At 43.3% G+C, this 14,156-nt stretch overlaps 1 protein-coding gene across 2 annotated transcripts in view; it reads left to right on the top strand.

The window, feature by feature from the left end:
• The first annotated feature begins 10,578 nt into the window (after nt 1-10,578).
• Nucleotides 10,579-14,156, top strand: part of Nostrin (nitric oxide synthase trafficking) — a 58,979-nt gene continuing 55,401 nt past the window's right edge. For both annotated transcript variants that reach the window (XM_021153124.3, XM_021153117.3), the window contains exon 1: nt 10,579-10,698. In XM_021153124.3, the coding sequence (XP_021008783.1) occupies nt 10,672-10,698 (27 nt within the window). In that variant the 5' untranslated portion in view covers nt 10,579-10,671. The remainder of the gene's footprint in view (nt 10,699-14,156) is intronic.

The following is a 14,156-nucleotide window of genomic DNA, read 5'->3' as shown; positions in this document are numbered from 1 at the left end:
CTATGTATGTGTATGCTAGTGTTCATGCGTGTGTGTGTGTGTGTGTGTGTGTGTGTATGTGTGTGTGTGTGTATGCTGAGTATCAAACTCAGGCCTCACACATGCCAGGCAAGCATGCTGGTCACAAGCAAGCTACAGTCACAACCCCAGCGGGTAATCTTCAAATCAATCAAAGGCACAAAAGCCACTGAAACTGGAGAAATGTACCAGCGTGAAAGAGATGAAAGGAGCAGGACAGCTGAATGTGGGGCTTGGTACAGAACAGGCCTAGGTTGCTATGGAAACCATTAGAAGAAAAGCTGATGGTGGTATGCAGCGGTTTTAAAGTCCCACTGTAGATGGCTGTTGTGGTTGCCTTTAGGGAACACCCTCACTTGTAAGAAATACATAGAAAATAACAGAGCATTTGATTAGTAATTTATTCCAGAGAAAAAAAGAACATACTTGTGTACTGAATTCGCAATTTGCATGCCATGTTATATTTTAACCAATATATTAATAGAAGGGTTCTTTTTAATTCTATTAATGTTCCAAGAGATGGTTACAGATATTTGGAGGCAGCAATTTATATTGTAAAATGAAAATGCCATCTGTTTGAGTTTGTGGGTATTTGTTCTGTTTTGGTTGGGATTTTGTTTACTTGTTTGCCACTGCCACTTTTAGTGTGTTTATTTTGGCTCATAAGTTCAGAGGTCTCAGTGTGGGGTGAGCTGGTTATGTGCTTCTGGTCCTATGGCAAGGGACTCCAGCATGACAGAATGACATGGCAGAACTGAGTCATTCACTTAAACAGCCAAGAAGCAGAGCTGAGACGAAGGGAGTTAGGACAAGTTACATCCTTCAAAGACCAGCACACAGCAACCCACATGTCTAAGTCAGGGTTTGTATTCCTGCACAAAACATCATGACCAACAAGCAGGTTGAGGAGGAAAGAGTTTATTCAGCTTATACGTCCACATTGCTGTTGATCACCAAAGGAAGTCAGGATAGGAACTCACATAGGACAGGAAGCAGGAGCTGCTGCACAGGCCATGGAGAGATGTTACTGGCTTGCTTCCCCTGGCTTGCTCAGCTTGCTTTCTTATAGAACCCAGGACTACCAGCCCACGGATGGCACCGCCCACAATGGAACCTCCCTCCTTGATCAGTAACTGAGAAAATGCCTTACAGCTGGATCTCATGGAGGTATTTCCTCAGCTGAGACTCCTCTCTCTGTGATTAACTCCAGTTTATGTCAAGTCGACACACAAAAGAAACCAGTACACCACATCTCCAAGGTCCCTTGGAAACTGTGTAACCAAGGCATCCTTGACAGACTTGTAATTTCTAGAGATAACAAACATGTTCTGTTATGCGAACACCATTAATATGTGCTTTCCAAACATGAGCACGCCTGCCTAGCACCTCTTCCCAGCACTCCATCTTTCTCCTCCTCTCATCCTCAGCCACACCGTACAGGACACTCCTCTGGCACTCCCATCACATTCCTGGAAAGATCTCTTCTGTAATCTACTTTAACTCCATCTAAGCCTCCCCCTTTACACTGTGCTTTTTGAAATAAGGGAATTGCGTGTTAACATCTTTGTCTCTTTCATACGGCCTGCGACAAAAACATAATGCCTTGTGGTCACGGAATGAGTGAATGAGCAAATCCAAACCGATGAGTCATGACTCCCTCCTTCAAAATGCTCTTGAGAGGCCAGCTAAAGACAGTGGTTTTCAGTAGACCATCTTAGAAGGCCTGTGAGAGGATGGGGTTAAATAGTTTGAATGAGGAGACAATGGGAATATTTTAACAACTATACAGAGTACTGTCTAAACCCAAGTTCTGAATAAACAGGCTTCATACATTGTGAGCACTCAGACCCCAGGGTCTGAAAAGGAATGGGCATATGTTTCTGGACAGGTAATGAGAACACAACATATAAAACACCAAATGCACAAATGAAAACAGTAAAAAATAAACCATCTCCATCTCCAGCCCCCCACCCCCACCAGCTCTTCAGTTCCTGCTGCAGAGAGAAAAACCACAAGAAATAACCATTCTGAGTTTGGAGTGCTTCTGTGGTTTTGGCTTTTTGTTGTTTTGTTTTGTTGGGGGTTTTTTTGCTTGTTTGTTTTGTTGGGTTTTTTGTTTTGGGTTTTGTTTTTTTTTTTTTTTTTGGTTTTTTTGTTGTTGTTTTTGTTTTGTTTTGTTTTTGTGTCTACCTCAAGAATCCAGCAATGGCTTATTAGAAATAAAAATAAATTGATGCTTTGTAAGGTAGAGAAAGGACCAAGACAGAAAAGCAAATAAATCCTGTGTGTGGCACTTCATGTATGTATGCTAAAATTCATCCTTTTTCATTTTTCCTTGGAGACTAGCAGCCCCATACTAGATAGTCCAGAGTACTTTTTGTATTTTCATTATTGTGGTTTTTAAATGGGGTCTGATCGTGTAGTCCAGGCTGGTCTGGAATTCTAGGCAATCCTCCGGACTAGGTTTCTCTTGCGCTTCAATTACCCGTGTGGTCTCCTGTGCCTAGCACTATAATATAGCTTAATTGGGATTTATAGGGCTGCTCAGAAAGAAGCTTGGGAAAATGGAAGCCACAGTGCAAACATTAACAACGGTGATTAGATACATGAACAACGTCACACGGGCAAACCTACATTGTGTCCCGTGGCTTGTGCTCGTCTTTTGGAAGTCACATTTGCTAATTGCCACTGTGGCATGACTACTGTCAACTAGCTGACCCTTCGTCTTAATTTCTAAGGCTTTCATGAGAAAAGGGAACTCAAGGCTCATTTGTTTTGCACAAATTAATAGATCTGATTTCATATTTTCCCCATCAACAACCGAACTTTTAAAATTAATACAAAGTTTGAGCACGCATAGCGGAGGTTAAATAATTATCACCCTGAACACACCACAGCTAGTTTGTAAGAAATGAAGTGATAAGCCTTAGTTTACACAGCTTTTAAAAATCTCAGGGTATTCTAGCTTTCCATCTGTTGCTGTGGTGAAAACACTCACCAAAACCACTTGGGGAATGGAAAGGTCATTTCATCTTCCACTTGACAGCCCATCATAAGGGGATGCCACAGCAGGAACGCAAGGTAGGAGCTTGAAGCAGTAACCATAAAGGAGCGCCGCTTACTAGTTTGTTTCCCCTGCTTGCGATCAGCCATCTTTCTTTCACAGCCCAGAACCACATGCTCAGCCAGAATGGCACCACCCACAGTGGGCTGAACCCTCTGCCGTCAATCATCAGCCAGCCAATGCGATGCCTCACAGACATGCTCAGAAGCCAGTCTGCCGGAGGCAGTTCTTCAGTTGATATTTTCTTCTCCCAGGTGTGTAAGGCTGACGACACAGTGAAAAGAAAGCAAGTGAACATCCACTTGCCTTCTGAGCCACGCATGAGGCTGACTTTCCAGCAACCATACAGAGCCACCCCAAGGCCTCATCTGTGCTTCCTCATTGAAATTCATTTTTGATCTTCATTGTGACCATTATTGGTTTTCTCTCTCGAGCGAATGTTCGGGTTGTTTGTTTGTTTGTGATTTTTTATTTGCTTTATTATTATTATATTATTTATATATTATTAATAAAAAGTATTATTATTTATTATGCATTTATTATGCATTCAGGCAAGGCTTCCAAAACATCTCTTTCCTATTTGGAGAGACGTGGAGATTAAGTAAACTAACCACTTCCTCATGCAGAGCCTAAAAATAAAAATTAATTTAATCAAAATAAGCCTGCTTCCACACAGCTCCACAAGGGCGAGCGGAGGAAGTGATGTCATATGCAGCACACACCACCGTTCCTGATGCTCGTATCTTACTCATGGCTGCAGAGAAGGGCATGCTTCTGTGGCAGCTCAAACAGGCTGAGGACTGGTGTCATCCAGAATTTAGAAGGTTGTCAAGGCACGCCCTCTTCCTTTCCCCCAGGCCTCTTAGAAAGTGCTTTGGGGGATGTGGTCCACTCGAAGCCAGCTGGTCTGCTCAACCACGGAGCTCCGGCAGCCTGGCCAGCTGCTCCTGTTCAGCCATCCATGACAGTAGGTTAGCAGCAGCCTGCATGAAGGCTCACTGTTGTCCCTGTGCGTGTGTCCTGCTATGGACGTAGCAAACATTCTGACTGTTCATGGTAAGGTTTCCAGGATGCAGCTCATCTTAGACCCCAGCCTTCCAAAACTTATTCTCAACCAACATTACACCATTCTTTGAGTTTATGCTCGGTCCAGAGTCTCTTTCCCTCCTCAGTTTTCCAAGAAAGTTCTCTAAATGGCCCCTGGGGACTCCAGTGGAGTCCTTCTCAGTTTCCTCTTGTCAAGGTCATTTTTAATCCATGTCAGAACTCCCAAGTGCAGTTAGCCATTTCTTATTTTAGAGTTCCTGCCTAGAAGGTCACACTTATCTTCCAGGATTTAGAACATGGCTTCCGGATAGCTCAGGATACAGTCCTACTCACAAGCAACATCCCCCGCCTTGTCGGTGAAGAGGAACCAGCCATGCAACCACTTTCTCAGCATTTAATTCAAGCAAATAGGAGCCATTATTTTTAAAACTTTGCCCCAGGTGCTTGGATATAAAGATTTCATTTGCAGCATGACAGGGAGACTGTTAAACCCATAATCCAATGCAATGGGGTAAATAAATCGAACGAGATACATGCGTTGACTCCCAGAACTACTAAGTGCTGTCAGGGACAGTCACTCACACTGGACTCTATGGAGATTAAGTAAAAAGCCAACCAGGCCAATGTAAATGAAGTGGGATCTCCGGGCAGACAGAACAGCAGCTGTGAAAACTCGAAGTATGAAGTGATGACCCACGAGGTCACAATTTCTTCCTACCAACTTTCCACTGTTAAAAGTTCAAATGAGGGGCTAGAGAGATGGCTGCATGGTTAAGAGCATTGATTGCTCTTGCAGAGGACCCAGGTCCAGCTCCCAGAGCTCACATGAGGCAGCTTACAACTACATGGAACTCTATTTCCAGGGCATCAGCATCCTCTTAGGGTCTCCAATCACAATCGGTACACACACATACCCTCAGGCATGTACACATACACATAAAAGCAAATCTTCAAAAGAGCAAACATAAGTGTCTTTCTAGTTCCAAGTGTTTGCTTTTTATTTTGTTTCTAAAGCAATACACAGTTATTTCAAATCTTTGTTTACCCAGAAATGCATGATCTATCAAGCTAAGAGTCTTATAATCCAAAACCTTTTGAGACGTACTATAACCTTTCTCTGGCTATATACCCAGGTCATTTTTTCCTTATAAAAGATCAACCTAGAATCACAGAGTCACGCCTTCTGTTTCTCTGTTCACATCATTTTCAAATGATCACAAGAAGTGTGTCATGCTACATCAGGGTGCTTACTATCTACCGGGAGAGTAAGTGGCTGTGTAACATGATGATCAAAACATGGATGCCCCAGAGGCAGAAAAAGCCAAGTCTCACTTCCTGTGTGATCTTGAATAAGAAGTGGTCACAGGCCTCAGTTCCTATGTGTACTCTAGGGATCATAAATAATACAAATTTACCTCACATAATTGTTATAACAAATCATAATTGTAATTTGTGTGTGTGTGTGTGTGTGTGTATCATGCATGTGTGGGCTATGCACAGGTTCATAGACTCTGAGAGGAGCCTGAGGAAAGTATCAGGTATCTTATCCTATCCACGGGACTCTCGTGAGGTGGTCTTTCACTGAGCCTGGCACTATGCTAACAACAGGCCCTACAGATTCTCCTCCCTTCATCTCGATTATAGGCGCACACACACACACACACACACACACACACATGTTATCTTTAACAAAATCTTAAACGTTTAATTTTACCAATAAAGACTCAGGAGCCAGATGCTGGGTGAAAGTCTGCTAGCTCAGAGAGGCAGAGAAAGCACCCAGCTGCCTTCCTCCTCAGCTGACATCTATCTCAAAAAACCCCTAAACTGAACGTCCTTCCCTTCTACATCCTGTGTGTCTTTCTATCCATCCTCCTGACTTCCTCTTAACTCTCCATAGTTTTTTTTTTCCTATGTTCACTCCCTGCCAACTGGTTGCCTCTTCTGCCTCTTAACCTATGGTTGACTTTATTTCATCCTGTTGTCAGTAAATAGAAGGCTCTTGGATTAAAGGTGTGTGCCGGAGCTCAACCACATCACAATTAGAAACAGGTTTTTCCAGTAAATAACACAATCTCGGGGTTCACAGTGTGATCAAATATTCTGCAAAACACACACACACATGCAGACACATGCAGCTTTTCATGTGCAAACTGGGACACATGTGAGCCCACTAAAATGATTCTTCTTACCATTAGGTATTTGTCCAGTTCTCTATTGATAATGTTTAGCTCACTCATAATTTATTACATATTTTGGCTCTGAAGGAAACGTCTGCAAGGTTTTGAATTACCCATTCCCTCCATTATATTTGGGCCCCTGTATTTTTTCCTAACTCACAAATAGCCAACATTTAGTTCATGAGTACACGATAAATGTACAAACCCCTTGAACTCAGCACATAGTACGGCACGTGGGGTCCTTTCCAGGAGCTTCCATTACGGGTTTTTGTATTTTGCTTGTTTGTTGTGTGTTTGTTTGTTTTGTTTGTTGTCTGCAGACAAGAAACTGAGCACAGGCAGTTAAAGGAAGGAGAGCTAAGCTTGTCATACCGAAGGCCTAACCTGGGAAGAAACCAAGAAATGAATTCAGGTCAAAAGCATCCAGCCAGAGACAAATGTGAGCAAAGAGGTCAAAAGCATGCAAGGATGGATACTAAGGCAGGAAATTCTTCAGAAAAGAGTATTGGGCCTTCTCCACAGAGAACACTTGGCTATCTGCGTAGCTCTTGTCACTTGTGGCTACAAATAAGCCTATGTTAACATTTATTCCAAAGTCCATCTTATTCAGGTTGACCTGCCCTGACCTCCTAGTCAAGGTGAGCAGCCAGTCTCAGCCCCAGCTGATAGGAAAGAGCCCTGCTGTGACACTGCCGCCCCCATCCCCCAGCCCATCCCCTTACCCAAACTCAGGGGCCTCTCCACTGTAGCCTGTGTGGCAGGCTGTGGGGTAGTGCAGCACTGAGGAATGTCCTCTCCCAAAGTCACAAGCACCCCCTGTTGTGAATCCATTCCTCTTATTTATCTACCGACTCCCAGTCTTTGCTGGGGATCAGAGTCTACCCTACTGAAGGCAGGAAGGGACAGGAAGACTGAGAACAGCCATTCCCTCCTTTGTTTTTCTGCTTTATCTCTCCAGTCACTGAGGCACAAATATTGACCAGGCATTGTGATAGACTCAATGACAAGCTGATTCCAATTCCCAGCGTGCTCTGTGTCTGTGTCCTTTTGCAGAGGGAGTGTCAGTTCACTGCCCTTGAATCTCGGTGATCCCCTTGGTGGTTTCGCTTCGGTTGACGTCGTCAATGTGACTAGAGGGTCTATTGTGAGTCTGCTCTTCAGAAACCCTCTGAGCTTCCACTGACTCTCTGTGCTCCTCTGATGTACCCTGGAACATCAGGCTTAGGCTTCTGGTTAATAAAAGACAGTCTCACCCAACAGCCAGTCCACAGTCAGTCACCAGCCCAACCCTCGAGAAAGCTGCTTCGTCAGGCACTGCCTAGACTTGCAGAAATGAGTCAAAACCCTGCGCTCCCTGAGAACCACAAGCTAACATGAGAGTTTGTCAATAAATAAACCTGTGTCATTTGAAACTGCTGGCTTTTCAGTTGTTCTACAGCATTTCTGTGACAAGAAATAAAGGATACCGTACTCTCCCAACCTCTTTGCGAACCCAGATACCTTTCTTCTGAGACACTGAACAGAGAGCCAAACCCTAATTGTCAACCTGGATCCGGCCAGGACAGCCTGCTGAGAGTGACACTGGGGCCTGAGCTCACAAGAGTCTGTGAGGGGGACCCTACACAGGGTATAGATATTATTCCTTAGCAGATGTCTAGAGGCATAAGGGAGATCTAGCCAGTTTCTGGAAAAGGCTCAAGTTAAAAGCAACTACACCCTATCACCCTCACTTATACCATAACTAGCACAAAAGTTTGTGGTGACATTCTTGATAGAAACTTCAAGAGCAAGCCAGTCCCCCCCTACCCCACCCCCCCACACACCATGTTCACCAAGAGTCATTTTTTCCTTTTATTGCAAAATATATTTTTTCCTCACATAGTATATCCTGATTATGGCTTCCCCTCCCTCCACTTCTCACAGTCCCTCCCCGCATCCCTCGCTATCCAGATCCACTCCTTTTCTGTCTCTCATTAGGAAACAGGCTTTTAAGATATAATAATAAAACATAGTGAGATCAAACAAAAACGAACATACTGGAATAGACTAAAACAAATAAACAGAAGGAAAAGAGCCCAAGAAAAGGCACAGAAAGCAGAGACCTACTCGTTCGCACACTCAGGAATCCCATAAAACCACCAAACTGAAGCCATATTATATATACCCAAAGGACCTGTAAGATATAGAGAAGGAAAAACAAGTAAATAAAATAAGGTCTTACCTGTCTTAGGAACTGCTTTTCTTTGGCTCTTTTTCTTAGGATTCTTTGTTTTATCCTATTCCAGTGTGGTTTCACTTTATCTTATTTTATTTTGTGATTATTTTTAGATGCCCGTTTGTTTTGTAAGGAGAGAAAGAGAAGGAAAAGGTGTGGATTTGTGTGAAGAGGGAGGTGGAGACAATCTGAGAGGAGTTGTGGGAGGTGAGATTGTAATCAGAACATACTGTATGAAAAGAAATCTATCTTCAACTTAAAAAATAGAAAAAATAAAAATAGAAAAATAGAAAAACAAAAAGGCATCAGGAGAAATGGGACAGAAACACCAAGGGACATCAAGTTGCCCCAGATCCTAGAACTCTGGTTCCAGTCATAGTTATGTGAAACTCAGAAACTAAAGAAGACTTTAATGGGAATGTGAGTTTCTTAACCCTGGATCTCCACATTATGCTGACATAACCTGTCCAACTCCAGTCTCCTGATAGCTGCCCAGTGCTGTAACCTCCAGTGATGGATGGCTCGGCCAGTAGAGAGAATCTTGTTGGTATGTGAGGGGTGGTTCCTGTCCAAGGCTGGCAAGTCACCTCTCAGCTCTTGTAAACTCTCCTCTTTCATTGTTAGCTCTCTCTCCTACACTATTTCCAGGGTCTTTAAAGAGAACCTGGGCCCACGAGGCAGCTGAGAGGAGGTTGTGTCGGTAGGGTGGGTGCAGCTGAGATACTGTGAGACCTGAAGTGTTTGAGGGGGCTCTGGGGACAAAACCTACTCTCAGACAAGTCACAAGTCAGAGCAAAGCTGCTCTGAGCCTTGTAAATGATTGTCACAAATCCAGAGGCAATTAGAAACCTAGGGACTGACAACTGGGAAAGGTATTTTTAAAAGCAACAATAAAATAAGTTACTGATTGCCAGCTCTGCCCATCATTTTGAGCCATGAAAAAAGAAGGCCAATCTTAGGCTTAACTTAATAGCCTAGCTTCTTGGTCCTGCTTAGCTGAGAGTGAGGGCTAGATTCAGTTCGGCCCTGAGAGGTGTTTCATAAATTGTCTGCTTCCTGATAGTCTTCTGGCCACTTAAGTGTTAATGGTCTCATAAGGTTGTTTGGTACCAGCTCTGAGTGACTTGGAGCAGAAGAAATAGAGGTCTGATATTGCAGGAGGGTATGGGCCATTAATTTACATATCAAAGCCGGGACTATAGGAAATTTGTCATCACCTCAGGGATTGACCTACTGTGTTCGTTCGTTACTGTCCTCATTGCTGCGACTAGCTGCCTGATAAAAGCAGAAGGAACGGGTTTACTGTGGCCTGTAGTTTGAAGTATAGTACGTCATGACAGGAAATGCAAGGCAGCAGGAGCTTGAGGGCAGCTGGTCCTATTGCATCCGCAGACAGGTCGCAGAGAGAGGAATGCTAGTCCGTCCGCCACTCACGTTCTCCTTTTTACTGACGATCGGGACCCCAGCTTATCTGATCATGCTGCCTACACTTAGTTAGGGTTAGTCTTTCCACCTCCATTAACTCAATCTAGACACCCCTTCACGGACATGCTCTGAGGTGAGCCTCTTAGGTGAGTCTAGATCCTATCCAGTTGTCAATCAAGGTAAACCATCAGACAGCCCCACCTAGATCCAGGTGGGAATGCTGCGTACTTAACTCAGCTTCTCCCATCAACGTGAGAACGAAAGACAGCTGTGACTGTCACTTTTCACCTATCTAGCTTGCCTAGACCCAAAAGGTCAGAGCAGCATAAAGCACAGAAAATACAAGCCATGACTGGACCAGCAAGATGGAAAAAAAGAAAAAGTGAATTCCCACCATCTTTCCAGGCATCCAGATCATGGGGAACTCTACCCAGATTCTGAGCCTTCTCTCAAGGCTACACCTCAGGGCCTCAAAGTTCACTGGACTGGTTCTCACCATTCCCACTGGCTCTTTTGACCCAGAGCTGTTCTGTGCTTTTTCAGGAAATGAACTGGATGAAAGTCCAGGGGCTGGAACTTCCTCCTTGGTGTGTTTGACAAGGACTGACGTACTCTAAGCCCTTTGAATCCCGGAAGTCCAGAACACACCCAACCTGATTGATTGCAGCGTCCAGCATGCTGGATCGAGCGTAGGTAAAAGAAAAAGCAGACAGCATTTCAACATGAGGGACCCACTGACGGACTGTTCGGTGAGTAGCCTAGTGCAGTGTGTGTGCCTGTGTGTACGAAGCTAGGGGAAAAATTTATAGATTAGTGGTTTTTTAGCTGCAGAAATTGGAGGCAATTAGAAAGCAGGCAAGTTTAGATTTTGGCTGTGGAACAGAAGTCTGTGGTTTTTCTTTGGTTAAGCTTAAAATAGAGCCCTCTTGAAAATGTGACAGTCATAGCTGTCTTTAGTTCTCAAATTGATGGGAAAAGATTTGGGTGAGTCTATAGCATCCTACTTGGATCCAGACGGGGCTGTTTGAGAAGCAATATTAAAGCTTGCTTGATGAGGTGCCAACATAGTCAACATCATGTGTAGAGTAGATAGGGAAGCTCACAGACCGTCTGCAATGCATTTGGGCTCAGAGATTGAGTCAGGGAAGAAGGATTTGCCTCCCCTCCACACCCTTCACCCCATTCCTGCTTTTTAATCAAACAGCTTGAGAGTTGTGATCCCAAAAGCCCTCAGGACACAGAACAGACTCCCACTGTGTCAGCCTGGTAGATGGTTCACCAGCCTGCTTGCTCCGGTCCTGGGATTATCCCCGCCCCCTCCCAATACAATATTGATCAAAAATCCAAAGACACAGCACAGTCACTAATATATTATTAGTGGCAGAGATTTGACCTAGGAGACAAGATGCAAAGGAAATAAAGGGAAGGTAAATTTGTTCTGAAACCAAAGTAATCAAGGATTTTCAATGTCTTACCCCAGCAAGCAACGCTGTAAAGCGAAAAACTCGGTGACCTCAGAAGCCAGGGATTGTAGCCATGGTTCATATATTTTATTGAAAGAAACAAACGAACCAACCAGCCTGTGGAAAAACAATTAGGAGAAATCTGTGAGGAAGCCATAATCAGCAGAGGATGCAGCTTTCCTTGTTGTTTATTCAAAGGGCAAGGAAACCATGGGCTTAGGAGAGGTGGAACTCCAACTGCTATTGGACAAGCCTAGTTCAAGAATCCTGAGGCTGAAGTGAGGCAAACATCTAACTAAGAGATTAAGAAGATAGCGTAGCATCAGTTCCATTAAGCATTAAAAAGATATGCTTAATGAATACACAGATTCCAACACCACACTTGAATGACAATATTGAGTGAACCCCCACCTTACCCCTTACTTTGGCACCCAGCCTCAATCTACTCGGCATTGGGTGGTTATGGGTAACCTTTTAGAGAAATTTGTTCTTTTCTCTTTGTATTTGCACCCTACTACACTTTTAAATCCTTGCCTGTCTCACATGGATACGGGTGATGTTTTCCCTGGTACAGGTGACACCCAGATAAGTTGAGGCAAACACTTGGTACTGGCAATTATTTAAAGAGAAAGTCAATGCCGAGATAGTACAATAGACAAAAGAGAGGGAGACAGCAGACAGGACCAACTAGGTTTTTAAAAGAGAAAAGAAAGAAAAAGGGGAGTTGAAAGTCTATCATATCATTGTGTGTGTGTGTGTGTGTGTGTGTAGGTAGGTAGGTAGACAGCACAGCTTACTTCAGGTCAGGATGAGGGACAAATGTTTTCTTTCAGACATCTCCCAAGACAGTCTCCCCTACCTCCATGGCAGTCCAAAGCTCTACTTCTGTGGTGCTAGATGATGCTGTACCCTATTTTGAGAACTACCCCAAGGGTGTTTGTCTTTGTCCATGACTAGGGGTCATGTCTCTGGGCCCATCGCCACCAAAAGTATCCGGGAGTCAGGAGGAGACGGATATCCCTTCGGCCTGGACTTCTAAACTCTCTAAAGCCACAGAATACTTATTTATTTGCAATTGTTTCATCTTTATCAAGTGTTCGCGTTGACTTCCTGGTACAATCCCAGCTTGTACTTGGAAAACAATGCTCTACAATTTAGGAACATGCTGAAAAAAAGGGCAGGGGGTGGGGGATGAGGCATGGATTTCAGACAGACGCTTCAGAGACCACTTATCACTTGTTTTTCACTGAATACTTTTTAAAGAGAACCCAAAGCTTCCACTGTCTGCCAAGTTTCCTATCACATCTGACCCTAGCTTGGCATCGAACATGATGAAGCATCTTCATTAAGCTATAAATCCTAACTTGGTCCCCACCAATGATTTGTGTATCAATATCAGTGGGTCAAGAGCAAGCTCAAATAAAAACTGGGGTGGGGAATCTATTTATACTTATTTTTAATCCAAATGTAGGATTTTCTTCCAGTACGAGGATTCAGTACCATGAACAGTGTCTAAGACTGTGCAGACACTGAAGAACACAGATTCTGTTTTATATCAGTGTTGCTATAGATGTTTCAGAGTAATGCTTATTCTCAGCCTTATTTACATATTTTGGCAATTCTTAAGACTTGCTATTTAACATATTAATATAAACATTCAGCCTAATATCAAAAGCTCAAAAAATATTTTTGAAAATATGCATATATATGTAGCTCATTTTCTTTCTAATAATGTGGTATTTTGTTTTACACGTTTAAAAAATAGTGAAATACATTTTACCATTCAATGAAAGCAGACCTGGTGCAAGAAATTTAAAGCTATCTTTAGGGTCATGCTCCTGCGAGAGTATGAGCTGCTACCTCAGCCCTTCAACCTTCAGGGGTCAGGCCAACGTCTACCTTCAAACGATTGTCACTGAACTAAGCTAAAGAGTGATAGGCATTGTGTGGGGCTCGTAAATAATGGCGAGGAGGCTGGAGCTTGTTTCTTTAAGGTTTCTTTTTTTTTTTTTCAAATTCTAGTTTTGTGAAGAAAAAGAATTGGCTTCAAGCCTCCATGCCTGCGAGCTTATCATTGACACCTAAAAATATACCACGAGAAATCTTCCTCAACTCCATGTTCAAGGATGTGGATAGCATCAAATTCTTCCCAGAGGAAATGACTCAATTATGTTTTTTAAAAAAAAAAGTACTACTTTCTTCCTATGAAAGAAAAACGTAGGCGCCAAGTCGAGAGAAAGTTACAAGCTACTTGCTGGTTCAGCCTGGGTCACCAGCTGTTGCCTGGTACTGATGCCAAAGGCATGGTTGCTGTGGTCCATGACTCCTGAGGGCCTCAGCTGTACTGAGAGAAGGGAGGGGCAGGTGGAGTCTGGCATGGATACAGTGTTATACATAGTATCTTCAGTGTGTGCCAGTGAGATGTGTAAGATGCCTTCCTACATTTCTTAGGCTTCTGTTTTATCAGTTGTAAAATAAGAGGAGGAGACAGTTGATTGTACTGTTTCCTGGTATTCTGTTTCTTATAAATTAAGCAATCCTATCACAAAGCTTCAAATAACTAACAGATCTCTAATAAACATAGGTAAGCCCTTAATTTGAGGGGTAGTGCTTAGAAATATCACCCTCAGTGAATGAGAATTCACATGAATCAGTAGCACAGGCTTGATATAGAAAGGGGGCCAAGAAGAGGCTTATTCAGCTTGTATAACTCTGTGATTGTCAATGTTATATGCTTTTAGAAA

Source organism: Mus caroli, unplaced genomic scaffold (assembly GCF_978045245.1).
Source record: "Mus caroli unplaced genomic scaffold, Mus_caroli_1 scaffold_2, whole genome shotgun sequence".
Lineage (NCBI taxonomy): Eukaryota > Metazoa > Chordata > Mammalia > Rodentia > Muridae > Mus > Mus caroli.
Note: the sequence above shows the minus strand (reverse complement) of the source record. Positions and strands in the feature narration are given on the sequence as shown.